General features: G+C 48.0%; 1 protein-coding gene and 1 long non-coding RNA gene across 5 annotated transcripts in view; one reads left to right on the top strand and one right to left on the bottom strand.

Moving 5' to 3' along the window:
- Nucleotides 1-17,035, top strand: part of LOC113596245 (small cysteine and glycine repeat-containing protein 7) — a 34,026-nt gene extending 16,991 nt beyond the window's left edge. The window contains exons 1-3 of one of the 4 annotated variants that reach the window (XR_008295594.1): nucleotides 3,435-3,784; nucleotides 9,639-9,747; nucleotides 13,454-17,035. Coding sequence is in view for 3 of the 4 variants with exons in the window: in XM_053215893.1 (XP_053071868.1) it covers nucleotides 14,224-14,535 (312 nt within the window). In the remaining variant the exon portion in view is untranslated. The other 3 variants (XM_053215892.1, XM_053215894.1, XM_053215893.1) reach the window with 3 other exon arrangements.
- LOC113596250 (uncharacterized) lies at nucleotides 16,870-19,938 on the bottom strand. The gene is made up of 2 exons (XR_003417013.2): nucleotides 18,267-19,938; nucleotides 16,870-18,168 (listed from the first exon to the last, which is right to left on the bottom strand). It is a non-coding gene; the product is annotated as an uncharacterized LOC113596250 (long non-coding RNA).
- Between the last annotated feature and the right edge of the window lie 6,791 nt (nucleotides 19,939-26,729).

The following is a 26,729-nucleotide window of genomic DNA, read 5'->3' on the forward strand; positions in this document are numbered from 1 at the left end:
GTGTCAAGGGAAATAACAATTCCCCTGCGGAGATACTAGCGAGCAAGGCGAACAGTGGCCAGATGGGTCTCCTCCGGCTCATCTATTCCAAGACCAGCTATATTTGACAACGGGCTAGCTGGGTTCTTTGCTAAATATTCCCACTGGGTGAAACAGAGATAAATTTACTTAAACGGAAAATATGTGACTTAATGGGACTAAAGGTGTCAGGAAATAAACAGGAAGGGCCTGAAGTTTTCCTATAGGAACTGAAATAAACAACAGGGAAGTGGTCACATGTCTTCCCCCGCCCACCTCCCGGGTTGGTATATAAGCCCCTCCCCCAGCAGGAGGCGGCACCAGACCTCCCTCACCTCCGGAGTCTCCCTCCTCCCCTCTCCTGAGTCCTCTCTGCCGACACCATGGGGTGCTGTGGCTGCGGAAGTTGCGGTGGCTGCGGCGGCTGCGGTAGTGGCTGCGGTGGCTGCGGTGGTGGCTGCAGCGGCTGCGGCGGCGGCTGCGGCGGCGGCTGCGGCAGCTGCACCACCTGCAGGTGCTACCGGGTGGGCTGCTGCTCCAGCTGCTGTCCCTGCTGCTGCGGCTGCTGCGGGGGCTGCTGCAGCGTCCCCGTGGTCTGCTGCTGCCGCCGCTCGTGTGGCTGCGGCTCGTGCGGCTGCGGGAAGGGCTGTTGTCAGCAGACGTGCTGTTGCAAGAAGCAGTGCTGCAGCTAGGCGGGCTGGCGGCCTCACCCCTGCCCAGGAGCTGCGGGAGCCCCCCTGTCCTGCAGGTGAGACTTGGCCCACCCTCCTCCGTCTCCTTTCCCTCGGCCTGTCACCAGCTTTCCCCCTCCTCCTGCTTTGTCCTTCCGAGAACCTCCTGTGCCCACGCTGGCACAAATCCTCCCTCCCCGCCACCGTGCAGCACGGAACCACGATGCAACCAAAGAGCTTGTGAGAAGACATCGGGGCAAAGTCCCAGCCTCCTGGGAGCCCCAAGGGTGTATTTGTGTGTCATGTTCCATCTCTGATAAATATTCGGGCCTGGCTTCTGGCCATTTTGGGGGTTTCTGCCGCGTGCTGGCTCTTCTGTGGCTGTGTCTACATCTGCTGTTTTAAACTTCCTAATAAAGTGACTTGATGCACGATCACATCTCTTCGTTGGTCCCATTTTCTGTCCGTTCTTGTGTGGGCCACTCGGGCCGCTGAGCAGCAGATGGGGCTCGGGCTCTGACTTTGGCTCTGGCGCCCCGGCAGGGTCCTGTGGCCACCCCTGGACCCGACCCTGCACCCACAGCCCTTCGTCAGAGAGCCACACGGTCCCCTCTGCTGCTGCCCCGAAATGACAGTTCACCTGACGGGCTTCTGTGCTCAGATTTACAGGGGGGATTTTCCAGGTGGGGCGAGGGCGGTGGGGATTGGTGGTGGTGAGGGGGTGCTTTGTGTCTTGAAACGGATTTAGGAAATGAAGAGGGTCCCAAAGGGAGGAAGAAGGCACGTAGGCCCTACCCTGCGGTGCCAAGCGGTTTCTGGGGAGTTTGGGGAGCATTGGCCCCGCCGGGGAGCTTGAGTGCTCTGGACGGCTCTGGAAGGCTCTGGAAGGCTCTTGTTCTTGCTAGCATCCTTGGCTGTGCCTCCAACAGCCGTGTATTTCCTCTGCTTCTGCGGATTTCGGGCAGCAGCGAACTCACCCAGCAGGCCCTCTGGGAGGGAAGACCTTGCCTGAGCTGATTCCACTTACAGTGTCGACGTCAGGGCCCACCTCGTTGCCAGCCCAGCTTCGGCAGCAGGGCAACGGAGGGGTCCCCTTATTCAGCTCACGCTCCCCCGCCATGTCCATTCAGAAAAGAAAGGATGGGTGGTGAGTTGCTGTGGACCCCCCGCTACATGCATGGTTGCTTCTATTCCTCCTCATAACCCTTCGAAGTGGGTTGTATTAGACCCATTTCATCGATGAAAGGACTGAGCTTGAGGCAGTTAAGAAATTCACCGAAAGAAATGCAGCTAATAAATCCTGACTTAATCCCAGGTTCTTCTGACGTCGAACCTGGCAATCCTATTTCTCTACCATATTGATTCTCAGAGTTTACACGCGTGTCCTTGTTCATTTGTTTCCTTCCCTTCTTCGTCTTCCCAAGCTCATGCACGCACCTGCTGTTATCTGGCTGTTCCTCACACCGCCAGGTGGTCCTTGAACCCTGCTGCCTGGGTGAGAGCCACATTCCAGCAAGTTCCTTCTCAGCACTCCTCAGAGGTATTTCTGGACCACACAAGGTCTCTGCTCATCCAGGTGACAGCTACTTAACTCACTACTGTGGGGTGGGGGCAGGATGTATCTGTCCACCAGTGCTTACCGCGGGAAGGAAGAGGAGTCTCGGTCTCCAGAGGCGGTCTCGGAGTTGGCGGATTTGCTCCGGGTTTCTTGACAAATGCTGTGGGAAGTATACGTTTACCATCGTTACCTAGGAGACATGGGGCTGGGGCTGGCAGGACTTTAGCTATTTTTTAAGTCTTACTGCTTACGCGTCTTGAACCCACCTAAGGTCATGTACAGAGGGCATGGTTTCAGCTTAAATCCCATCTTCCCCACTTGCCCACCCCTAGCCTAGGAAGTTCTTTGCCTCTGAGCTCCCATAACGCTTCCTTGTTTTTATAGTATCGGATAACGTATTCTGTGTCTTACTATTGTTACTTGTAAACAGGAGATGATGGTAGATAGATAGATAGATAAAATTGTATTTATAATTATATATATTGTTCTAATTATCTGCGTAATTTTTTAAATATTTATTTTTGAGAGAGAGAGGGTGCGAGCAGAAGAGGGCAGAAAGAGAGGGACAGAAGATCTGAAGCCGGTTCTGCGTTGACGGCTCGATGCGGGGCTCGAACTCACAAATTGTGAGATCATGACCTGAGCCGAAGTCGGAAGCGCAACCCCCTGAGCCGCCCAGGCGCCCCTGTCTACATAATTTTTGAGGAACCTATCTATCTATAGATATAATTTTTTCAGTTCTGTCCCACTGATGTAACTGTCCAGTCAGGCTCCAGAATGGTGCTCACTCACTGTGCCTTGTGCTGTCCGGATACTGGGGCTAGGAGACGGTGAACGACGGCTCCTGGCTTGGGGCTACTCACGTGATGAGGGACACAAACAAGTACATGGGAAATACTGTGCAATGTGACAAGTGCTATGGCTGGGAGCGGCGTGCGGTGTCACAGAGATGCAGGAAGACCTAACCCAGGCTTCGGGTGGGGTGCCAGGGTCATAGAAAAGCTCATGGACGAAGTGACACTTAGACCAAGTCCAGAAAGGTTAAGGCAACCTCTGGGAAGAGGGCGTGTCAGGGGACAGGGCGGGGCTGGGGTCTATATCAGGCAGAGGCACCTAACTGTGTGCAAAGGTCAGAGGTGAGAGGCAGCGTGACCAACGGGGGCAGCCCGAGTTCGGTGTGGCTGCAGAGTGGAGGGTGACGGTGTCACGTGAGGAGACGGGGCTGGAGAGGTGAGCAAAGTCCGGACCAGGAAAAACATTGCACAAATGGGCGGACGTTGTGTTCCACACTGTGCAAGATTCTTTGGAGGGTTTCAGTGGAGGAGTGATATACTTTGGAGAAAATACCAGTCTGGCAGACAGGGAGAATGGGCGGAGGGAGAGGGAGAAACCCAGACAAGAAGCTGCTGTGGTGATCTGGGCACTGATGATGGCGGCTGGACCTGCCATACAATGGGACATTCGAGAAACATTTCGAGGTTGAGTGGAGAAGCAAATGGACTCAAGAATCCAAGAGTGGGGGCTCCAGCCTAGACAGGTGGGTGGACACTAGATATGGCAGGTGAACTAACCAGGGCAGGTGGGGGAGCCGGGGGAACGGGTCGTTGCGTCACCCATGGAGCCAACGATATCGATGGTGGCCGCTGACATTTCTAGCAAGCCTCCTCCCATGTGGTCCACACGACAATCTAAGAGGCAGGTATGAAAATCATCCGCACTGTGTACGTAGGAAATCAGGGTTGTGAGGGGGAGTCTCTCAGCCTCTGTATGGCGGAGCCTGGATCAAATCCAGTCAGCTGGCTGCCACGCTGGCTTTCTCAGCTCCCAGACGGTGCTGTAGAGCAGGTGTGCAGGTGGGAACCAGCTTTGCTCATCTTGGTGGCCTTGTAGAACCTGGCATGGCGTTCATGGTGGAGGCCTTTCTCCTGGAGTGATTAGAATTGAAAAGCTGCTCCAGGGGCAATGGGGTCTTAAGTCGTTTGTACTCGTCTAACCACACGTATCTTCCCTCCTGCCACAGTCTTTAATAGGGGAGGGTACGCCATGTTTGTGTTGGTAGGTTTGTGGAGGCATTGAAAGAACGAGTCGGTACTAAACCGTGTTAAATGCTTGTGTAGTAAGCTGCGGGGTTGGGACGAGGGGAGGCCGAGTCAGGCAAGTGCGGTGTCCAGCCCTCTGTTTTGGTAAAATGTTGTTATGGTTTTCATCAGGGACTTCTTGCACCTGCTTTGATTTTTTTTAAATATTGCATTAAAAATATCGTGATGATTTCAGGTTTTGGGTGCCACCTTAAATTTTCACCCCACGTGGGTGCCTCATTCACCCCACATTAGCCTTGGGAAGGAGCGTTACACGGATCCAAACATTCCCCACTTACTCTACCGCTGTTATTTCTATGCAGATACAAAAATAGATTTTCTACATGGAATAGTATTCATTTGTTGGAAAGAAATGCCACTTTAAATTGGTTATTCGCAGACTGTGACTAGGCGCCCGTGATCCCAAAGACTGGTAAATAAATAGGAAAGCCATCCCAGTTCTGGCGATGGGAACAAAACAGGTTCCACGGAGGAGGGAAGTCAGTTGCAAAAGCTCAAAGAAGGGTGTGGCTTATTTGAGCGGGACAGAGAGCAAAAGAGGCCACCCTCGTACCCCACTGCAGCTCGTTGGGGTATCAGGTCAAAAACAGTTTGCCTGTACTCAGAATTCCTTTTGGACTGAGCATGCTGCATAATCCAGACCAGGGTTTGGCAAACTTTTCCGTCAAGGACCGGATGAATGTCACATGATCTCTGTCGCAATGACTCAATTTAGCCACTGTGACTGGAAACTACCACAGACAACACTTAAATGTGTGAGTGGCTTTGTTCCAATAAAACCTCGTTTACAAAGATAGGTGGCAGGCCAAAAGTGGGCCTTAGTGTGTTGACCCCTGATCTAGACGCTGAACTTTGAAGACAGGAAGTACAGGGTTGCGGCGTGGTTGAGAGGGCTGGCTCTGGGATCAGGCTGCCTGTGCCGCTGTCCTGACTCCGGTTTCTTTGTGGCCTTAAGACAATTAATGTTCCAGTGTCTTACTTTTTCTTCATCTGTAAACTGGGAGCATGGACAGTATATTCTTTGGAAGGTTATTGCAAGAATCAAGGCAGATAAAATACTTAGAATTATTTCTGGAATATTAAAAGAGCTGAAAAAAAAAATAGAGGTGGGTGGGTGGCTCAGTCGGTTAAACGACCGACTGTTGATTTTGGCTCAGGTCATGGTCTCACGGTTCATGGGATCAAGCCCTGCATCGGGTTCCACACCGAGCGTGGAGCCTGCTTCAGATTCTCTCTCACTTTCTCTCTTTCTCTCTCTGCCCTTCCCCTGCTCATGCACATACAGACACCCTCTGTCTCTCTCTCAAAATAAACACACGTTTTATTATTAAAAAATTTTTTTAATGTTTATTTATTATTGAGAGACAGAGAGACAGTGCATGAGCGGGGGGTGGGGGGGGGGAGTTGGGGGCACGGGGCAGAGAGAGGAGGAGACACAGAATCCGAAGCAGGCTCCAGGCTCCGAGCTGCCAGCACAGAGCCCGACTCGGGGCTTGAACTCACGGAGTGTGAGATCATGACCTGAGCTGAAGTCGGACGCTCAACCGACTGAGCCACCCAGGCACCCCGAACTGTAGTCGCTTCTAAGACATAAGCCCATTGTGTTCATTAGTGAATGTATTATGACGAACAAGAATTTTAATAAGACATTTGCTTTTGAGATCCTTGAATTTTTAACGCGGATGGAATTTCCTACCTAGAGTCATCTCATTGGTCTCTCTATAGGTTTTCGTCTTTAATTTATCCTACAAGCTGCTGCCAGGTACGTGCTCCTAAAATACCATTTCTACATGCCACATAATTCGCTTGCAAAAGAAACATCGAAGTCTCTCTGACCTACAGTTCAGACTTAGTTTCAACTTGTATTTGCAGCCTGAATACCTACCTACTAATTCTCTGGAATAAACTTTCCACTATAGGCACATGTGCTTTCTTTTCTGCCTCCTGGAGAAGTCTTGTATTTTCCCTTACGACGTGCAGCTACCTCAAAATACTCACGTTGGCTAACATTTATGAGGTCTGTCCCAAGCTCTATTCTAAGTGTTTCTGTGTATGATCATATTTACAGTCCTATGGTATAGGGATTATTATTTTCATCAGGAAATTGAGGTATAGAAAAATCAGGTCACACCGCTGGAGGTGGAGGGAGGAAGCAGCTCATGCAGGATGACCCCAGACTATACCCCCACCCGCTGCTCCTTCCTCCTCTCTACCTGTTCCCATCTGGTTTCCCATTCAAGACTCAGTTTGAGCTCTGCCTGCTTCATAAAGCTTTCCTACTTTCTCTATGTGATTGGATTTAATTAGCCCCTCCTTGGAACTCTTGCAAGGCTTAATATTCCCTTGGAACTTAATCAGCCCATACTCGGAGTCAACTCTTATTAGGCTATTATTTAAATCTTCTTTGTTCCTCAGTTTACCCAGTTATTTCTTCTTATCTCTCTGATCAGCTGGAGTTACTTAGAAGTACATTTCCTTGTGCTGCCCACGTGGCCTGGCACGTAAAATGGGTTCAACAAATGTTTGTTAACTTGGCTTGCTTTTGCTCAAGGGTTTATCATCCCAGGTAGAACTATAAGCAGGAAGTTAATTGATAGATGCACTGAATGGTACCCTCTGTTTACAACAGCCACACCTGGTTATTTTTAACTGGCATGCTTATGCATTTGAGCAAGGCTTTAGGCAAGAATTTGTGCTACTGACTAATGGGTCACACATTTGAATGCTCTCTGGTTTCCAATGACCAGGCTGTACTGCTGGGGAGTTGGGATTATTGTATCTCCCAACAGGATGAAGCTGAGCGGACGTTCCCATATCTAAGTTAATCTGAATGCGGTCACACTTTGAGATCTGATCATTGTCCAATGTTATTTTTTCCAGCTTTGGTACAAATTCAAGAGAAGCAAAGAACCCATTCGATGGTATCTGTGTAGGAGTCTAGTCTTTGGCTAACTGTAGGGATTCCTGCACTCTTTTACAATGGAAAGCATTGTTAAGATTAAATATTATGGTGATCTTGGTGTGCTCTGAGTCCTTATTTCTTTAGTCTCTGTCTTTTCCCAGCTTAACTAATTTTTTCCATCATCCCTTGGGCCCTGTGGAGTATCCCTAAAAGACATCCCCTTGCCACATCCAGTGACATCCATTCTTAACTCTAGGGTGGCAGGCACAACTTTTCTGTCCTTTAGGAGGGAAAGAGGAACACCTTTTTACATAATGTAAAGGTCTCCTATCCTTTCACTAACAAAAAATAAGGGAAACACAGTTAAATGTTCAAGATAAAAACAAATCGTTTAATTTCCTTTATAGACCTTAAGTAACGTCGTGCGGTGCTAATCCCTCCCATGTCAGCCCATTTGAGAGCAGAGCTTCTGAATGACAATTTCAACTCCGTCACGATCCTGTCAATATCTTCTTTATTATTTGGATATCTTGTTTGAAAGACGGCCTGGAGAGCGGGGCATGGGGGGCCCCAATGAAGAATGTCTCTCAACTTTTTGACCTTGACGTTCCACAAGTACACTTGGAGCACGTGTACCATATGCAGAAACTTACATATTCCCCTAATGGTGGGGACAATTGGTACCAAAACAGGGAGCAAGAGCAAGTATATGAAGGGGAAGGAATCGAGTTGACTAGCTCATTAAGCTAGAAGAAGTAGTTGGAAAGCCATATGGGTCACCACAAATATTTATCAGTTCTGCTTCCATGATGTCACGTACATTCAGGCAATGACAGTCCCATCTGAGCCTCAGCTCTACTGGTCTGGGGATTCTGACATGTCTGGTTAGGTCTTGAGAAATGGGGAGGTGGGTCTGCCAGGGGTCACTTGGGATGAAGACTGAGGCACATCCTAACAAAAACAAAAGCAAGTAAAGTCGTTTTAAGGGACAAGAGCCAGGCGATGGGGTTAATTCCTGTGGCCAATGACCCAATTACTAAAGGTCTTTTGAGTGGTTCATGTCGTGGACCTATAGAAGTTGAATCTCATGATGGACTTGGACTTGAGGCATGTGGAAAAAAAGGCAATGAGAAACACTTTCTGTGAGGCCCGGTGGGTCCAGGGTGTGGTACAAGGTGGGGGAAGACATTTTCTCCATTGCAGCAGAGGGACATCAGGGCAAGATGATGTTGGTACAGATGTGGCCAGGAAGGTTGGCCGTGGTAGTTACTACAAGACAGTGTGATGGCTGGTGGCAGTGTGGGCTCCATCATGGTATGGCTTTGGCTTAGGACCTTCACCCCTCAAGCAGTACCTGCAGCAGGTGGGATCCACCATGTGCCTTTGTGGTTTTTCCTGCCCCCCCCCAGGCCTCAGACTTGCATCACTGCAGGCCCTGGGGGACTGGCCAGGGGAGAAAAGGGCCCTCTCCCAGGGCCACTGAGTGCTACATTCTTGAGCCCACTGATACCTTGTGGGGATCCCAGGATGATGGTTGTTGGGGCAGGATGTTGTTGGACTCTGAAGAGGGGTGAGAGGACCTACACAATACATAATGATGAGCAAAATTCAGTTAATCAACTGATCAGTACATTCAACAATATTTACTGACCACTTACTGAGCGACTAAGTAGCAAATCTAGTAAAACACCGTGTGTTACTGTTAATGTGATGCTGTTTTCTGTACGGTAATGGGGCTCCTCTTGGGAATGTTCCATGCCCTGCTTACCATTTGTTCCTTCCCTCTCTTCCCCAGTCTCTAGACCGCTGAGGCTCTCAGGCTAAGACTGTTGCAAAAGCCTTTTGACTCATCCCTATTTTTTTTAATTAAAAAAAAAAATTTTTTTTTAATTAAAAAAAAAATTTTTTTTTAAGTTTACTTATTTATTTTGAGAAAGAGCACAAGCAGGGGAGGGGCAGAGAGAAGGAGAGGCAGAATCCCCAGCAGGCTCTGCACCATCAGCACAGAACCCGGCGTGGGGCTCAAACTCACAAACTGTGAGATCACGACCTGAGCTGAGATCAAGAGTCAGAGGCTTAACTAACTGACTGCGCCACCCAAGTGCCCCTAACTGGTCTCTATTTTTGGTCTCGCCTTCCCACATCCTGGTTCTGTCGTCAGTCCCCTTCCAGAACCCGGAATCCTAGTTCTCACTGACTCCACACCTCTAATGCTTCTTTACCAGAGCACAGGTGTCCCCTGCTCTCTGGAAGTGGAGCATTCCTATGAACACTTTCGAAAACCAAAGTGGCGGAAAGTGGTGAGTCAATTACCATTAACTTACACGGAGCAAATGTTGAGCGTTCCCAGAACCCCAAATCACCTCTCTTTGGCTTTTTTGCAACCTTAGGACACAGCTTGCCGACAGATGCACAAAATCAGTGGAGACAACGCACAGATACTCAGAGACGCAGTTCAAAGCTCTGGAGGCCGGATGCGGAGACGCGGAGTTGCTGAGGGTGCGTCCCCGAGAAGGAGCTGGGTGGGGGCGGGGGGGGGGGGCTGCTCTTCTGCTCAGGGGCAGTGCTGCCTCTACAAATGCTGAACGCTACTGGGGCCTTTATTGTAAAAGTGAACAACCTCTTGAGATTTCTTTCGTTAGCAAAAACAGCAGGTCCTAATGTAGGTCTTTGTAAAAGCAAAGTAGCCTAACTACTGAAGGCCTGAGCTTTCGAAACGCGGGGGACACCTGAACCCAAGGATCTCTACCCTTACCTATGTTCATCTATGAACATCTATGTTCCCAGGCTGGGCTCTCAGTGTCCTCAGCCCTCCCTGCTCCCCCTGGGTCCCCCTTGTAAATGCCAGCTGCAGGCCTATGGTGGGTGCTGCCTGGATCACCCCTCACATTTTCCCATCTCCCATCCTTACTGAAGGTCTTATATGGGAAGGAAGACTTTCCCGCGATAGAGGGTCCCTATCAGTCTTCCCAATTCCCTTTCTCCTACATAAACTCAGAATCAACTTCTTCTTTTAAACAGATGTTTATTCATTTTGAGAAAAAAATGAGAGAGAGTGTGTGCATGAGAGCGGGAGGGGCAGAGAGAGAGAGAGAGAGAGAGAGACAGAATCCCAAGCTATCAGCGCAGAGCCCAACATGGAGTTCGAGCCCACAAACTGCGGGATCATGACCTGAGCCGAAATCAAGAGTCAAACACTTAACCGACTGAGCCACCCAGGCGCCCCCCGAATCCACTCCTTTTTTTCTATAGCTCTGAGAAAGTCAATGCACAGGGTTATTCTGGTTCTTGTCCGTGTATTGGAATTCTTTGCGTGGATTCATCTTGCAGATGTCAGAGTTACTTCGTCGTAAGACAAGGATAATTCAACAACTATTTATTAAATTGTGTACGCTGCTTCCCCCCAAGTTTACTCGATGGAAAATCTCAATGTGCCTGAAAACAGAAGTTCAGAGGGCCTTTCAGATAAGAACAGATGAATCTTGAAGGTCAGAGCACTGGGGAGAAATGTGTGTGAGCTGAAGGCACAGAGGAAATGCTTGCTCACTGGGTGTGTTCCAGGATAGTTATTTAAGCAATTGCATTGCTCTGTCTTTATCCTGGCACAAGAAAGAACAACTACTAAAAATCCACAGGGCATGATCACATTCCAACAAAAAAGTAGCAGCCAGAAATGAATCAGCTATTTTATACAGCGGTTATCTTGGGACTGTAGTGACTGAAGTCAGGTAGGTGCAGGCATGATTTACAGGTCTGTGCAATGGAGAGCCCCAAAGCACTTCCCTGTCTTTCTGTTCTGAAAAGCAGGACACAGTTGCATTTACAAAGAAGTCATCTTTAAAACTTTAAAAAAATTCAACTGTAATTAACCTACAGTGTGACGTTAGTTTCAGGTGTACAATGTAGGGATTCCACACTTCCTTACCTTACTCAGTGCTCATCATGGGTGAACTCTTAATCCCCTTCACCCGTTTCACCCAATCGTCCACCCACCTCCCCTCTTGGTAACCATCTGCTTGTTCTGTGTAGTTAAGAGTCTGGGTTTTTTTGCTTGTCTCTTTTTTTAATTTGTTTGTTTGCTGTGCTTCTTAAATTCCACATATGAGTGAGATCACATGGTATTCGTTTTTCTCTGACTTCTTTCACTTCGCATTACACCCTCTCGATCCATCCATGTTGTTGCAGACGGCAAGATTTCATTCTTTTCTATGGCTGAATAATATTCCATTGTAGATAGATGCCACATCTTCTTTATCCGTTCATCTATGGATGGACCCTTGGGTGGCTTCTCTTGGCTATTGTAAGTAATGCTGCAGTAGCCATAGGACGGCATGTATCTTTCTGAATTGGTGTTTTTGTAACTTCTTGGGGAAATACCCAGGAGTGGGATTACTGAGTCATATGGTAAATTCTATTTTTAATTTTTTAAGGAATGTCCAATCTGTTTTCCACAGTGGCTACACCAGTTTGCATTCCCACCAATAGTGCACTAGGATTCCTTTTGCTCTGTATGCTTGCCAACACCTGTCATTTCTTGTGTTTTTTATTTTAGCCATTCTGACCAGTGTGAGGTGATTGCCCCTTGTAATTTTGAGTTTCATTTCCCTGATGATGAGTGATGTTGAGCATCTTTTCATGTGTCTGCTGGCCATCTCTACATCTTCTTTGGAAAATTGTCTGTTCATGTCCACTGACCATATATTAATTGCATCGTTGTCTTTTGGTTGTTGACTTGTATAAGTTCTTTATATATTTTGCGTATTAACCTCTTATTGGATGCATCATTTGCAAATAACCTCTCCTATTCATCTTTTGGTTTTGTTGATGCTTGTTGTCACTGTGCAAAAGCTTTTTGCTTTGATATAGTTGCAATAATTAATTTTGCTTTTGTTTTCTTTGCCAAAAGAGACATATCTGGAAAAATATTTCTTTTTTAAAAAATGCTTATTTATTTATTTTTGAGAGAGAGAGAGAGAGTGAGTGAGTGTGGGGAAGGGCAGAGAGAGAAGGAGGGAGAGAGAATCCCAAGCAGGCTCCACATTATCAGTGAAGAGCCTGACCCAGGACTTGATCCCATGAACTGTGAGATCATGACTTTAGCTGAAATCAAGAGTTGGTCACTTAACCGACTGAGCCACCCAGGCACTTCTGGAAAAATATTTCTGTGGCTGATGTCAAAGAGATTACTGCCTATGTTTTTTGTTTTGTTTTGTTTTTTGTTTTGTCTTGTTTTGTTTTTTTCCTAAGACTTTTATGGTTTCAGGTCTCACATTTAGGTCTTTCATTTTGAGTTTACTTTTGTATATGGTGTAAGAAAGTGGTCCAATTTCATTCTTTTGCATGTAACTGCCCAGTTTTCCCAACATGATTTGCTGAAGAGACTGTCTGCTTCCTATTGTATAGTGTTGCCTCTTTTGTTATAGACTAATTGACCATAAAAGCTTGGGTTTATTTCTGGACTCTTCATTTTGTTCTACTGATCTATGTACTTCTTTTTGGCCAGTACCATACTGTTTTGATTGCTATAGCTTTGTAGTACACCTTGAAAACTGGGATTGTGATACATCAAGTCTTGCTCTTTTTTTTTTTTCAAAAAAGCTTTGGCTATTCAGGGTCTTTTTCGGTTGCGTAGAAATTTAGGATTATTTGTTCTAGTTCTGTGAAAAATGCTGTTGGTATTTTGATAGGGATTGCATTGCATGTGCAGATTGCTTTGGGTAGTATTTTATTTTATTTTAACAATGTTGGTTCTTCCAACTCATGAACATAGACTATCTTTCCATATACTTGTGTTGTCTTTAATTTCTTTCACCAAAGTTTTATAGTTTTCAGAGTACAGGTCTTTTACCTCCTTTAAAGTAACATGAAGTGTGTCCTGTGTTAAAGGCCCGGTTCATAACATTATTCCAAGCTCCTTTGACTCAGGCTCATTCAGGGGGCTGACAGGACACCTGGGCTTGCCTCATTTGTGTGCCACTCGGACTGTCCCAGGATGGCTGGTAAAAGCAGTTTCATATTCCGAAATAGTCGACAGAACCTGACCTGCAGACTGTGCTGATTGCCTTCACTATTTACCCTTAACTGGAAAGAGTGATCTGAATACGGATGGCCGAATGGAAGCAACCAATTCAAGGAAGCAGTCCATGGCGGGCTGGTCCACGATCACTAGGAACTGAGCCTAGAGGTTTGTTTTTCTCTTTAATAGGCTGATGATAGCAGAAGCCTGCTCGAGTCTGGCACATGGCTTGGGAATGCTGTGCTCAGGATGTGCTTCTATCGTCTGGCAGAATGTGAAGGACGCTCTGTAATAACCCCTGATAACACTGGATCCCTTCTCCTTGGAACCACAGTCCCCTCCTAACTGATGTTACAGGATGAAGAAACACCCAAGGAACTCTGCCTTGGGAGGACGAAATAATATGACCTGGGATCACCTTTCCCTTTGAATCTCAAAACGTCCTCTTCTGTCTAAAAGGATGCTTCACCACTTCGCAAATGTTAATAAATGGTGCAAGAATGAAAAAAAAAAATCTTTGACCTGGGCTGATAGGACCAAGAAATGTGAAACATACCCAAGGGAAACTCTGATCCCCTTAGACTTCTACCAGAAAAAAAATTGCCCCAAATCCTCCAAACCACCCCCCCCCCCAGCAAACAAACAAAAAAACCCAGGATTTCATAGTTACTTCCTGTCCTATTTTAAACAGGGCCTTAAAAAGACAAGTAAAAGATAAATTTAGCAAAGTTTACAAGTCAGAAGGACCCATTAAGGAAGTGCACAAAAGGCCATGTGAGGTTCTGCTATGGATATTTGTATCAACAACAACAACAACAGGGAAGTGGCCTTGAGTCCTGGGTCAGGACTCTCCCCCAGGGTTGGTATATAAGCCCCTCCCCCAGCAGGAGGCGGCACCAGACCTCCCTCACCTCCTGAGTCTCCCTCCTCCTCTCTCCTGAGTCCTCTCTGCCGACACCATGGGGTGCTGTGGCTGCGGAAGTTGCGGTGGCTGCGGCGGCGGCTGCGGTGGCTGCGGTAGTGGCTGCGGCGGCTGCGGCGGCGGCTGCGGCGGCGGCTGCGGCGGCGGCTGCGGCAGCTGCACCACCTGCAGGTGCTACCGGGTGGGCTGCTGCTCCAGCTGCTGTCCCTGCTGCTGCGGCTGCTGCGGGGGCTGCTGCAGCGTCCCCGTGGTCTGCTGCTGCCGCCGCTCGTGTGGCTGCGGCTCGTGCGGCTGCGGGAAGGGCTGTTGTCAGCAGACGTGCTGTTGCAAGAAGCCGTGCTGCAGCTAGGCGGGCGGCCTGGCATCTGGGCACGTGCTTCGAGCGACCCTGCTTGCAGGTAAGACGTCCCCCTCCTTCCCGGCCTGCTCCTCACTTTTCAGTCACCAGCATGACCGGAGCCTTACCCCCAATCCATCGGAATCCCCCGCTCCTGTAGTTTCTGTCATCCCATCTGCGTGTAATAAACACCAACCAAAGGAATAAATGTGTAGTCTCCTCTGTCAATCGCATTCGAATCTCGTCCTCGACAAAAATGAATCGGGATAGCTAATGTTCTCCCTTCTCGAAACGCCTTTGACTTTGTGTTTATTTATGTCCTGGTTTTGCCACTGCATTTGCCGTCTCTGTAAATGCAAAGCAACTGTCATCCTAATAAATGAGGCTGAACCCGCCTCAAAGACCCATTTCTTTTTTTCTTCCCAGCCTCTAAACCGTCGATCCCTGGGGGAAAATGCATTTCAATCTCAACAGATGAGGCAGGTAGTACGTATGTGAAGACAGCGATGAACCAAAGCTAAATTGTTTGCAACACATATAGATGGATTAGTGAATAGTCAACCCACTGTGGGTTTATCAAGAAGCAGGGAACTCAGGGGCACATCCTCTGTCTTAACAGCTGAATGTCATAGAGGAAACTCTTCCCAAATCTCTCCCTTGATAGAGTCTTAGCAACAGAAGACGGACTGCATGGACATCCATACACACACCTTCCATAGTCATCCGATCACTTAGGGGCATGGTCAAAACTTTTGAGGCTTATCACTTATGACGGTCACTTTTTGCTCCTAGAGTCTTCTACTGCACGTCCATCCTGATTGTTATGGCCTCGCTGAGAATTACCCCAAAAGGCAACATAAATGGAAGCCTCAGGTTTTTTGCATCTCTTTGCCCGTTAGCTCTGTGGTCCGTGAGTGCTTCCCATTCAGCCATTGCCCGGCTAAGCATCCATACCCTCCTGTGCATCCCTTCCAGAAGTTTCTGCCGGATCCATGGCAGACGCCACGGAAGGCTGTCTGTCAGCCACCGCAAACTACAAAGTCAGCCTTCAGATGTAAGGTCAGAAGAGGAGGTGTAGATTCAACATAATCAAAATGGGCAACTTCCATCCCACACCTCCAGCTCTGTCCGAAGGAGTCCGCACCACACACACAATAAAATGTGTCCCTCAAACCCCCTTCTGTTAATTTCCCATAGTGCTCCTTCCTGGTTCTTTTCTGTGTGGAAAAGATCAAATTCTTGATCCATCGTGGTTTGTTTAGCAGTGGGCTGAGAGAGAAAGGAGGCAGGGGACTCCCGGCTGGGTCTGGGGGTGGGGCTGGGGCTGAGGGAAGCCAAGCTCCTGGGGTCTGTCTCCCAGGAGAAGGACATTCTTGCTCCAACACCACAAGTCCACGTGGGCTATTTCCTTGCCATTCTAAGTAGAGCCTGACAAAGACAGATGCTTAAATAGGCTGAAGTGACCAAATGCAATGAAATCACAAAAGGAAACAGGAATTGAGTAACCATGTAAAGTAAGACCCCCAAAGGGAGCCCCTGAAAAGATAGTCTTCCTTCCCCCTGGGAATTCAGAAGATAGGGTTTGAGAAGGGGGTCTGACATGAGCTTCCTCAGACTCTAAGTTGACACCCACCCATCTCTATTTCTGGTTTCTTTTCCGCACCCAAGAGCCCCAAGCTTTTATTTAGTGCCCTCTGACTACTCGGCACTCCGTAGTTACTCTCAGCCTCTAGAGTTTATCTCATGGTCCCCATCCTCTGACTCACACTTCTGCCTGGCTCCGTCTTTATTTTTTTTTTAATTTCTATTTCATTTTATTTTTGAGAGAGAGAGACAGAGAGACAAAGCACGAGCAGGGGGAGGAGCAGAGAGAGAGGGAGACACAGAATCCGAAGCAGACTCCAGGCTCTGAGCTGTCAGCACAGAGCCTGACGCGGGGCTCGAACTCTGGACTGCGAGATCATGACCTGAGCTGAAATCAGATGCTCAACCAACTGAGCCACCCCCAGCCTCCACCTTTAGAACCACCTCCTGTCACATAACTATTCTCATCAAGAGAGAGTCCCATCCATCTCTCCCCCAGCCTTTCCCCACTGAGGACTCCTTGTGGCAGTTTTCCGACAAAGTAAGGTTGACCGGCCGAATCCTGGGACACGCGGCCCTCCGAGCATCAAAGATGTAGCACGTCTTCAGCTTCTGCTCTCCCCATCCTGCTCACTAGAGATGTGAGCTTATTTTCAGGCAGTAAAAGTAGGAGATGGGGGCTGTCAGGATTGGCTAAGTTGCCATCACTCAGTATTGACATCAACGGGTGAAGAAAGGATCCAGGCAGCAGGGCGAACCGGCGACCGTTCTTGAACTTTTATTTGTCAAACATCGTGCTGGGTCCTGGGAGGGACACCAAGATGCAATTCCTTTGTTAGTTAGCTGACAATCTGATATAGAAAAGAAAGTAAGGGTAAATCTGTAATGGCTATTGGCAGAAAAAAAAAAAAAAGCAAAGTCCATATTATAGTAAACAAAGGTCACTAACAAAACCACGTAAATGAAGGACAAAGCATTAGACTTCTGTGTGTTTTGTTATTCTTTTGTTATGGGCTGAATTGCATCCCCCCCAAAATCTGTATGTCGAAGCCCTCACTCCCAACATCTCAGAATGTGACTATGTTTGGAAATGGGCTCTTTAAAGAGGTGATTAAGTCCAAAGAAGGTCCTTAAGGTGGGTTCTAAACAAATATGACTGGTGTTCTTGGAAGACGAGAAAATTAGGACACAGACGTGCGCAGAAAGAAGACCGTGCGATGACAGAGCAAGAAGGCAGCCATCTTGCAGCTGAGGAGACAGGCTGCAGACCAAACCCACTGCCGGCTTCATCTCGGGCCTTGAGCCACGGAACTTGGACTTCCCGCCTCCAGAACTGTGAGAAAGTAAATTCCTGGCGGTTAAGCCACCCCATGTATGGTATTTTGTTAGGGCCGCCCTGACAAAACAATACTTCTTTTGGGACACGCCTGATGACTGTCAACAATACGTGTGTTTATGGGGTTCCTGAGTCACAAGCCTAAATTGATGCTGTGGCTTAGGTGAATCTGTGTGACAAGCTGTCCCTGATACTTAAAAGAATGAAGCATGGGGCGTCTGGGTGACTCAGTTGGTTAAGCATCCAACTCTTGATTTCAGCTCAGATCGTGATCTCATGGCTCATGGGATGAAGTCCCACGTTGGGCTCTGCACCGCTGTGGGTTCCCAATCTCCCTCTGTCCCTAGCCCCACGCCCACCTCTCTCAAAAATAAATAAATAAACTTTAAATAATCAAGTTGAAAAAAAGAAGGAGGAAATGTGGGGCTGTTGTACCCACAATGTGGCATGTGTGTGCAGTGTGGTTCCTACTTTGCCTGCATACACTCAGCTCTCGCTTCTTCCTCCCAAGCAGGGTCCACACTCATTCCCACTATATGAAGCTATGACAAAATTCACAAGGCAATCAGACAGGATCCATGTATCGGGGCTTGGTGGCGAGGGCTGGAAAGCACGGGAAGAGCACTCCGTGTGAGCGCATATCCCACGTCTCGCGTCAGTTGCTTGAACGTGCCTGTCTGTGATCCAATCGCAAATATTGGTCTTCATTTAGGCTGTCTGAATCACTGGGAAAACAAAGTGAGAATAATATCAGATTGGAAAATGAAGACATTTGCTGAGTTCAGTTGAACTACAGAAATATTTCCCTTAAATTGCGACCCACCTCTTTCTTTTCAGCACTCCATCCGTCTGGGAAATGTGTGCCTCGGGGCAAAAGATGAGGACAGTTATTGCAAAGACAAGGGCCGACCCTCACGTTGCAGTGACGATAGGCTCTGCCACTCTCCGGCTCCGGTCCAAACCAGAGCAAACGTGACAGAGAGGAGTCCACAGGGAACAAGAAGCCACGAGATTCAGCGCTATGGAAACCACTCTGGATGTTTTCAAGAACTACCTCTGTACCTCTGATGGAGATGCCTACAGCCAGTATCACACTTGGCCTTGGATTATAATTCTTTGTACACAACCCACCCCACCCAATGACCCTCCAAGGCAGGATCTACTCCATCTTTGAACTGGCTTCAAACCTGCCTTTATAGCTAGGGGTTTCTCAGGGAACGTTTGTCAACGGAAAGCACATTCTTCCAAAATATTTAAATCCTTCTAAATACTACTCATAATCTGAATCATAAAATGTCATTTGTATTTCGATTTGTATCTTCCAAGGGAATGAGGCTATGGAGGACCAACTGAACTGTAGTTTCCTTTTTATTTCGGCTCAGGTCATGATCTCACGGTTCATGAGTTCAAGCCCCACGTCGGGCTCTGTCCTGATGGCTCAGAGCCTGGAGCCTGCTTTGGATTCTGCATCTCCCTCTCTCTCTGCCCCTCCCCTGCTCATGCTCTGCCTCTATCTTTCTCTCAAAATTAAATAAACATTAAAAAAAAAAAAAAAGAATGGACTACCAGGGCCATCGGGTGGGTCAGTCAGTTACGCATCCAACTCTTGAGTTCAGCTCAGGTCATGATCTCACAGTTTTGTGAGTTCGAGCCCTGAGTCGGGCTCTGCACTGACAGTGCGAATCCTACCTGGGATTCTCTCTCTCTCTCTCTCTCTCTCTGCCCCTCCCCCTCTCACGCTCTCTCTCTCTCTCTCTCTCTCTCTGTCTCAAAATAAATAAACTTTAAAAATACATTTAAGAATAAATAAATAAAACAGAATGGACTACCACAGTCTGGCAAAAGGACCCAGATTAGAGGACTAGTCAGAGCCCCTCTAAGCTCATGAGTCTCAAAAATAAAACTTAAAAACATCCATCAAAGTTTAAGTTACTAAGTAAGATCTGAAATGAAGCCAAAAGTAAGCCTGAGCCTTCGCAATACCCCAACCAAGGTTAAATTAATATAAACAGAAAAGAACGAAGAGAAATCCCACATCCACCAAAGCTGACCCACTTAGCACAGCCTGATGGCATTACTTTTTGTAGTTAGGGATGGAAAGCTAAACTAATAATACTGAAAGTCTAAATGTGTACTGCTCGCTAAATTCATAGGGGAAAGTGACGGGGCCTGCTCTGCAGGGGTGGGGCTGTGCCCCTGATGCAAAGAATAAGTGGCCCCAGTAGATGGGAATCTAAGGCAAATGCAGCCCTCCATATTTTGGTAGTGGATGTATTTCTGAACATTTGTTTGAAATGGCTCTTTGTGAATAAAACAGCATTTTTAATCAATTAGAGACCCTTGTTTCCCTGTGACTGAAACCGTCATCTCAAAACAGAATTCCAGTTGTAGGTGAAGCACTTCCAAGTGCTCTGTTGATGTCAGTAGCTGAAATGCATGGGCAGCGGGGGCAGGAAGGCTGTTCTCATGGTTCCTTGCCTTGCTCTGCTCTCACTGCCCATTTCCAAGTGACTTTTAAGTGAGATTAAGATGTTCCGGGAGGGGGGATACGGTAAAATCAAAACAAAGGCAAAAACACACTTTTCATGCTAAAAGTTTGTATTTATTAGGACATTTAGAAAAACGCTGTCGCCAAATAGGAATACAAGATTAAAAAAGGAGCAGAGGTGAAAGCACAGACATGGGAAGGAAATAATCACATAGGTCTAAAGAACGTTAATTGCGATCCTATCTCAAGGAGCCCCATGAGGTCAGCTCTTCATTCAGAGGGAGCATGTTGTGCTCGCGTCCTTGTTTTCACTGTTGGCTATTTGATTAGAAACTTTTCAGATGGGAAACCTGAAAACACCCAAAGCAGAAAAACAAAAACAAAAACAGGAACCTCAATGCAGGAGCAAAGAGGGTCAGTCTCAGAACAGCAGATGAGGACAGGGGGGGTTAGGCGAATGGAGCAGAGGAACGTTCCAGGGTCTCCTGGGCAGGGACAGAGGCCAGGCGGCCCGCCTAGCTGCAGCACTGCTTCTTGCAACAGCACGTCTGCTGACAACAGCCCTTCCCGCAGCCACACGAGCCGCAGCCGCACGAGCGGCGGCAGCAGCAGACCACGGGGACGCTGCAGCAGCCCCCGCAGCAGCCGCAGCAGCAGGGACAGCAGCTGGAGCAGCAGCCCACCCGGTAGCACCTGCAGGTGGTGCAGCTGCCGCAGCCGCCGCCGCAGCCGCCGCTGCAGCCACCGCCGCAGCCGCCGCAGCCACCGCAACTTCCGCAGCCACAGCACCCCATGGTGTCGGCAGAGAGGACTCAGGAGAGGGGAGGAGGGAGACTCCGGAGGTGAGGGAGGTCTGGTGCCGCCTCCTGCGGGGGGAGGGGCTTATATAGCATCTTGAAGCGGGTGGGGATGGAGCCGCCCAGGACCCGTGACCCTGAGCACTTCCTCATTGCCGCAGTTTCCACGATAAGCTCATCTAGGCTTGTTCCTTGTTTACATTCTAGCCGATGACATTTGACCCAATACATTTGCTAATTTTAGCTTTTCTTCTTAAAGTCATTTTATTTTATTTTTTTAATGTTTATTTATTTTGAGGCAGAGAGAAAGAGAGAATGAGCACCCACGTGCACAGGGGAGGGGCAGAGAGAGAGAGCGAGAGAGAGGGAGAGACTCCCCAGCAGCCTCCGTGCTGTCAGCTCAGAGCCCGACTCAGAGCTCGATCTCATGAACCGTGAGATCATGATCTGAGCCAAAATCAAGAGCTGGACGGTTAACCGACTGAGTCGTGCAGGTGCCCCTTCTTACAGTCATTTTAGAGGCAGACTAAGACATGCTCACATTTGGGAGGTGATCTCCATTTCCACAGAAACACAGCTGAACCTTTGAGATGTTAACCTAAGAAGGCACTTGATTACTGCCAGCTCCTTTTCACCTCGGTGATTTTCTCTCCATATATTCAGTTGGAGCCCTCCGCACCCCACCCCCCACCCCGCTCTAACAGAAACTTCCAAGAGGTCGAGTCCATATGAACAACCGAGTTGAACAAACCATTTGTCTCCGGTTTTGTCACATCTATCACTGTTGTGTGGCTCACACCTCGTTAAATGGGTCCCTTTGGTTCTTGCGAGGTTTACATGTTCACAGCTACCTTTCCAAAGAAATGCGGACTATTTTTAAACCAAATGATCCTCTTTTCTCCCTCAACCCCACAAGTTCTCTACGGAAAGTCTTGACCTGACACTCCCTTCTCTCCCACTACACTCCCTCCCTACGTGCTCACATCCAGAACCGGGGCTTCAGTTTCCATGTGCATTTCACGGATCCCTTCCTCCCATTTAGAATCTCCTCCACACCCCAAATCCACCGACATCCAACTGGTGCTCCGCCCTCTTCCCAAGGCTTTTCCGAGGCACCTGCCATGTCCCAGGCCACAGACTCAAGGCATAATCACCAACCCCACGACACAAAAGGTACATTCCTCCACTGCATGCCTTCTCCATCAAATGGACAATCCATTAAAATGTCGGCTTTGAATCCTTTGTTTCTCTCAGCCCCATTTCTGGTCTTCTATCCAATTCTATTGATTCTGCTTCCTTAAAAGCTCTCAAATCTCTTAAAACCTCTTATCTCTTGCCCCCCCCCACCCCCCCACCCCCCGGTGGTTGAAAGGCTCTAGTCCACATACCACAAAAATAGTTTGGGATCATTAATAACAATGTCAACATGCCCCGGGGACCTTACAGCATTTTCTGTCACTCAGATTCCTGAAGGACAATCTCACTGGACTGGAAAAATAAACTCTGAGCAGCAAGCCATTTACAAAACGTAGTTTGGGGAATCTGTTGATCTCTGAAGATCCCCACGAAGGTCCTCAGAACTCCCTGAAAGGCCAGAGTGCCCCTCCATCAGCACACGCAGCACAGAGCCCGCTTTTGCTCTCATCCTTTTGTTTTCTGTTTTTCCAGCCTGCTTGTTGGTCGCTAGCCCTCAGACCCCACAGGACCCCAACTACACATTCACCACATCTCACACTTCCTTTCTCCCCACATCGGGACTCTCCTCACTTCTCAGGCCTCTGCACCTGTGTCCCCCAAGGTACCACCCTGCTCTCAAAATTGCCTAGGTCAGCCTCCTTAGCAGACATCAACTGATGTCAAAGCCAAAAACTAATTCCTCATCTAGAGCAAAATACACCGAGGATTACACCATTAAAATGCAGACTCTTAAGAGGATTTATTTCCATTTTTAAAATAATCAGGGGTTGCTTGGGTGACTCAGTCCGTTAGGCATCCGACTTCGGCTCAGGTCATGATCTCCCAGTTCATGGGTTCGAGCCCCACGTCAGGCTCTGTGCTGACAGCTCAGAGCCTGGAGCCTGCTTTGGATTCAGTGTCTCCCTCTCTTTCGCTGCCCCTCCCCCACTTGCACTCTGCCTCTCTGTTTCAAAAGTAAATAAATAAAATAAAATAAAATAAAATAAAATAAAATAAAATAAATCAGTATGACCTGGGTATAAGAAATCACCATGACAAGGTGCCTGGCTGGCATAGTCGGTAGAACATCTGATTCTTGATCTCAGAATCATGACTTCAAGCCCCCCATTGGGTATGGAGCCTGTTAAAAAAAAAAAAAAAAAGGATAGAAATACTGTTATTGGAACGCCCGGGGGGCTCCGTTGGTTGAGCATCCAACTCTTGATCTCAGATCGGGTCTTGATCTCAGATCGGGTCTTGATCTCAGGGTTGTGAGTTCTGGCCCTGAGCCTAATTAAAAAAAAAAAAAAAAATCACAATGGTATCTTTAGTTTCCCCTGGCCAACAAATGCAATGATGGCATCTGGCCTTGGCAGTGACCTTTGAATCTGTTGCCAATTTCACATCCCCAGCTCCCAGGGTCATTTCTATCGCAAGCTCTTTGAGGTCAGGGACGACACCTTGATCTTCACTGTAGCAGCTCCCTCAGAGCTCACAGATCACCTGACCCAGGGGCGGCCTGATGACGGTTGTGGTCCGCACGCCCCGCGGGCACAGGCGGCTTGGGAAGACGCAGATGTTGCCTGGTCCCGTGGTAGCCTCAACACGCTCCCGGTTCCCAGGAGGATTCCCTAGATACTGTAAGTGTTTTAAACTTAAACTGGAATATAGGTTTATTTAAACAGTAAACTACACAGGTGATGAAGCCAAAGATATCTCAAAGGGAAGCACATAAGAGATGATGCGATTCTTCCCTGTAAATAGAGCCAAATAGCAACAAGGAAGTGGTCACGTGTCTTCCTGCTCCTGCTCCCGGGTTGGTATATAAGCCCCTCCCCCAGCAGGAGGCGGCACCAGACCTCCCTCACCTCCCGAGTCTCCCTCCTCCCCTCTCCGGAGTCCTCTCTGCCGACACCATGGGGTGCTGTGGCTGTGGAAGTTGCGGTGGCTGCGGCGGCTGCGGCGGTGGCTGCGGCGGCTGCAGTAGTGGCTGCGGCGGCGGCTGTGGCGGCTGAGGCGGCGGCGGCGGCAGCTGCACCACCTGCAGGTGCTACCGGGTGGGCTGCTGCTCCAGCTGCTGTCCCTGCTGCTGCGGCTGCTGCGGGGGCTGCTGCAGCGTCCCCGTGGTCTGCTGCTGCCGCCGCTCGTGCGGCTGCGGCTCGTGCGGCTGCGGGAAGGGCTGCTGCCAGCAGACGTGCTGTTGTCAGCAGACGTGCTGTTGCAAGAAGCAGTGCTGCAGCTAAGGCTGCGGTGTGCAGAGCTGGTAAGACTTCCTCTTCCCCCGCCTTGAAAATACTCCCTTCCTGTCTCTCTTCCGTGCCTTAAGTCCTTCGATCAGAAGCCCCCGAACCAAGAGAAATTACCTAATGGAAGAAATCCGTATGCAGCCCAGCACCAGAGCAATTGTGCAAATTACTAATGAAGTCATGATTCCGAATACCTGGTTGGCTGGAACTATCCACTGTCTTTCAGTTCTGTCTTTGCCCACTTTTTCTCGTCTTCTTGCATAGTTTTTTCCCCCTTTTTTCTTGTGTGTTCTTAGTCATTGCATAATCCTGTCTAAATTTCCTAATAAAATAAAAACTAGAAGTCCATCAAAAGTGTTCTTTTTGCCTTTGTTGTGTTTGGGCGCGTGGAATCCTGGTTTGTGCTGAAGATTGCAAGAGAATTTATCTTTGCAGGAAGTCTTAAGAGCCCAACGGTGGCAGCACGTTCAAGGGTGGTCCTAGAAGCCCCTGCCAGGTCTCTGGGGACCAATATCTCCCCTCAGTGAAACTTCACCCTCCTCACAGACCCCTCACTCCCTTACAGCCCTGTGTGCCGTCTCCCCAGAGGTCCAGTTCCTTTGTGTCGATGTATGGGCGGACATGCCCCTTTAGTGGCCTATTGAACCCTCCATGGGCATTCCCATCAGGACTCAATTACAGAATTTCATGGTGGGCCTGAGACCATCTGGGCTTTGCACGGGGTCTCTTTTGTTGACACATTCAATCTTTTCCTTCCCTTCTTTCTGCTGTTTTGCGTATACAGTTTTCTTCTTTCCTTTTTCAGTACACCGCAACGTTCAATTACAGAAATCTGAAACATGCATTTGAGCTGTAAGTTCTCCCGGTACCTCTGTCTTCTGAACTACCTCTAGCAAAAGTGATAAATGAAAAGGAGATCTGATGAAAGGAAGCCCAGTGGAAAGGGGGTTTTCAATGCTTCTTTGAGGAAGTCTTTTCTTCCACTGCTTCAATTTCATTTACAACAAGAGGGTAAACTCCTCTTTTCTTTTTTCTTCCCTTCTCCTGTTTTCCATTTTCTTTTCTCTTTTCTTTTCTTTTCCTTTCTCTTCTCTTCTCTTCTTTCTTTCTTTCCTTTCTTCTCCCCTCCTTGTCCTTTCCTTTCCTTTTTTCTTTTTCTGATTATTTTCTACAGCTTTTTCCAGCCGTTTTTTTAGCAGTAGAGACCATAGGCTGACGAGAATTTGGATCACGGTGATCCAGTATTTTCACACATTGATGTATCTGTCCAGAAAGGGTAGGGGGGAAGCTATAGCAGATAACATGTTCTAATAAAATAAATGAACCACATAGCTAGGCTCAAAAACAAGCGAACTATTTCTGTGGACCAAACATAGAATGGAAATGCTGACTGCAAGGCTGCATTCATGACCTTGCTGGGGTCAGTGTCTAGAAGTGCGCTGTAGGCGTGAGGAGAGTGGGAATATGATCACAGAGATCAGATATTCGATGTAGAGAGGGGATGACAGCAAGGCAAACTTTTGGGATTTTGTGCCAGGGTGGGGCCCCTTTCGTCTTGAAAAAATTCTATGACTCTTTTCCACCTGGGGCTCTGGCCTGTGAACTGGTATCCATCAAAGACATATGGACCTCGTCCCAAGGTCACAAATTGTCTTAAATTATCTGCAGGCTTGAGAACAATCTATGATATCCCACTACACTATGGGATGGGGCTTGGAGGTGGGGCAGGAAAATATTCTAGGAAAACTTCTAGACAGGTAAAAGCCAAGGCAAGAGTTGGGGTAAGGAGAGAGAAAGCAAAAGAAATGAAAGGGGAAGCAAAACAGCTCTCACCTAGAGGAAGCTGGCAAAATTTCAAAACCTCCTTGTAGTAGGAAGTCTCAAACATGGTGCCCAATGATCCCTGCCTCCTGGTGTTCACACTCTTGTGAAATCATCTGCTCTTCATTATGTGCTGGCTCTAGGTACAGGTGAAGAGAATGCCACAAAAGTGACAGGATATCACATCCTTGATTAGGTTACAACAGTCTGTGACTTCCATCTTCAAGCCAACCCTTGATTTGTTGGCTTGCACTCTCTGATGAAACAACCTGACATCTTGGAAAGGCCCACATGGCCAGGAACTGAGGGCAGTCTCCAGTCAACAGCCAGCAAAGAATTGAAGCTCTCAGCTCAGTAGCCACGAGGAGCTGAATCCTGCCAACAATTACATGAACTTGGAAATGCATTGTGGCCCAGTCAGCATCCTGCCCCCTTGACATGACCATGGCCTGGTCAACACCTTGACTGGAGCCTATAAGAGACCCTGAAGTAGAGGACCCAGCTACGATGTGCCCAGATTCCTGGGACTCAGAAACTGTGAGATAATAAATGTGCAGTGTTTTAAGCCACAAGGGGTGGGTTAACTTGTTATATAATGCTGAATAACTAACACACATTTGAAAATATCTAATATTAAGAACGGGCAACAAAATAAGCTTGCAACATGAATTCATTTCAGATTAAATTGACTTTGTAGAACTAACAGTGTCTTTTAAATTATATTTTTTTTGGATCTTTAACACAATAAGTGAGAGAAT

This window comes from Acinonyx jubatus, chromosome C1, assembly GCF_027475565.1.
Source record: "Acinonyx jubatus isolate Ajub_Pintada_27869175 chromosome C1, VMU_Ajub_asm_v1.0, whole genome shotgun sequence".
Lineage (NCBI taxonomy): Eukaryota > Metazoa > Chordata > Mammalia > Carnivora > Felidae > Acinonyx > Acinonyx jubatus.